Genomic DNA, 930 nt, shown 5'->3' on the forward strand with positions numbered 1-930 from the left:
CCCGCCTCCAAAAAGGTCGCCCTCCTCGTAAGTTGGAAGACGTCGTCGAGCGCCTCGACGCAAGTCAGCAGCCGCAGGGCCGGGCCCGCCTCCCACTCACGGTGCAGCAGCGGCGCCAGGCGCGACAGCCCATGGCCCGTCAAGAAGATGAGGACCGCCGTCGGAGGAGGGAACCGGCGGCCGCGCTCGGCAGGGGCGAGGGCGTCGCCGAGGTCGCCGCACCGAAGCGCTCCCGTCGTGAGAGCGAGCAGGTCGCACGCGGCGAAGGAGCAGCGCGAGGACAGGCCCTGCTCGGCCGCGCGCCCGCTCGCCTCGGCGATGCAGTCCGCGTCGATGTCGAGTCCGACGCAGGTGCAGCCGTGCTGCGCAGCGGCGGCGTGGAGGACGCGGCCATCGCCGCAGCCCAGGTCGTACACGACGTCCTCCTCGCTCAGCCGTGCCGCGTGCAGCAGCGCGCCCACACGTGCCGATGCGCATGGCACATACGGCGCCACGGACTTGGGGCCCGCCGACGACCACTCCTCGCCCGCGTGCCTCTCGAGCGCCTCGCGCCGAGACAGCAGGAAGCGAGACAGGTTCGCGTGCTGCTCCGCCGAGTGGAGGTCCATCGCGAGCGCGGCTGGCGAGCGTGGCTGGGCGGGCGTGGCTCGCGAGCGTGGCTGGGCGGTCGCGGCAGCTAGCGTGTCGTCGGTGCCAACACCGAAAAGAGAAAAAGTACCGTTTGTAGTGAGCTGTGAGCTGTGTGGTGGCGGCGTGCCGTCCTCCCATCCCTCCCTTGGGTTGTCTGTTTTCTTTCTTTCTTTTTAGCTGTACACGGAGCGAGGGTCTGTACCGAGGCGTACAGGAGCGATCACACCAAGATCACCATCGTCCTGAAGGGGACAAAGCTATCGTCCTGAAGGACCACGACGAGACGCCGTCCAGGACACA

At 68.6% G+C, this 930-nt stretch overlaps 1 protein-coding gene across 1 annotated transcript; it reads right to left on the reverse strand.

Moving 5' to 3' along the window:
* Positions 1-41: 41 nt before the first annotated feature.
* On the reverse strand, positions 42-608 carry EMIHUDRAFT_257760 (hypothetical protein; the record flags this gene model as incomplete). The annotated part of the gene is made up of 1 exon (XM_005762712.1): positions 42-608. A coding segment is annotated over one exon (567 nt), but the record flags the coding sequence as incomplete, so codon positions are not given.
* Positions 609-930: the final 322 nt, after the last annotated feature.

Source organism: Emiliania huxleyi (genome assembly GCF_000372725.1).
Source record: "Emiliania huxleyi CCMP1516 unplaced genomic scaffold EMIHUscaffold_6661, whole genome shotgun sequence".
NCBI lineage: Eukaryota > Haptophyta > Isochrysidales > Noelaerhabdaceae > Emiliania > Emiliania huxleyi.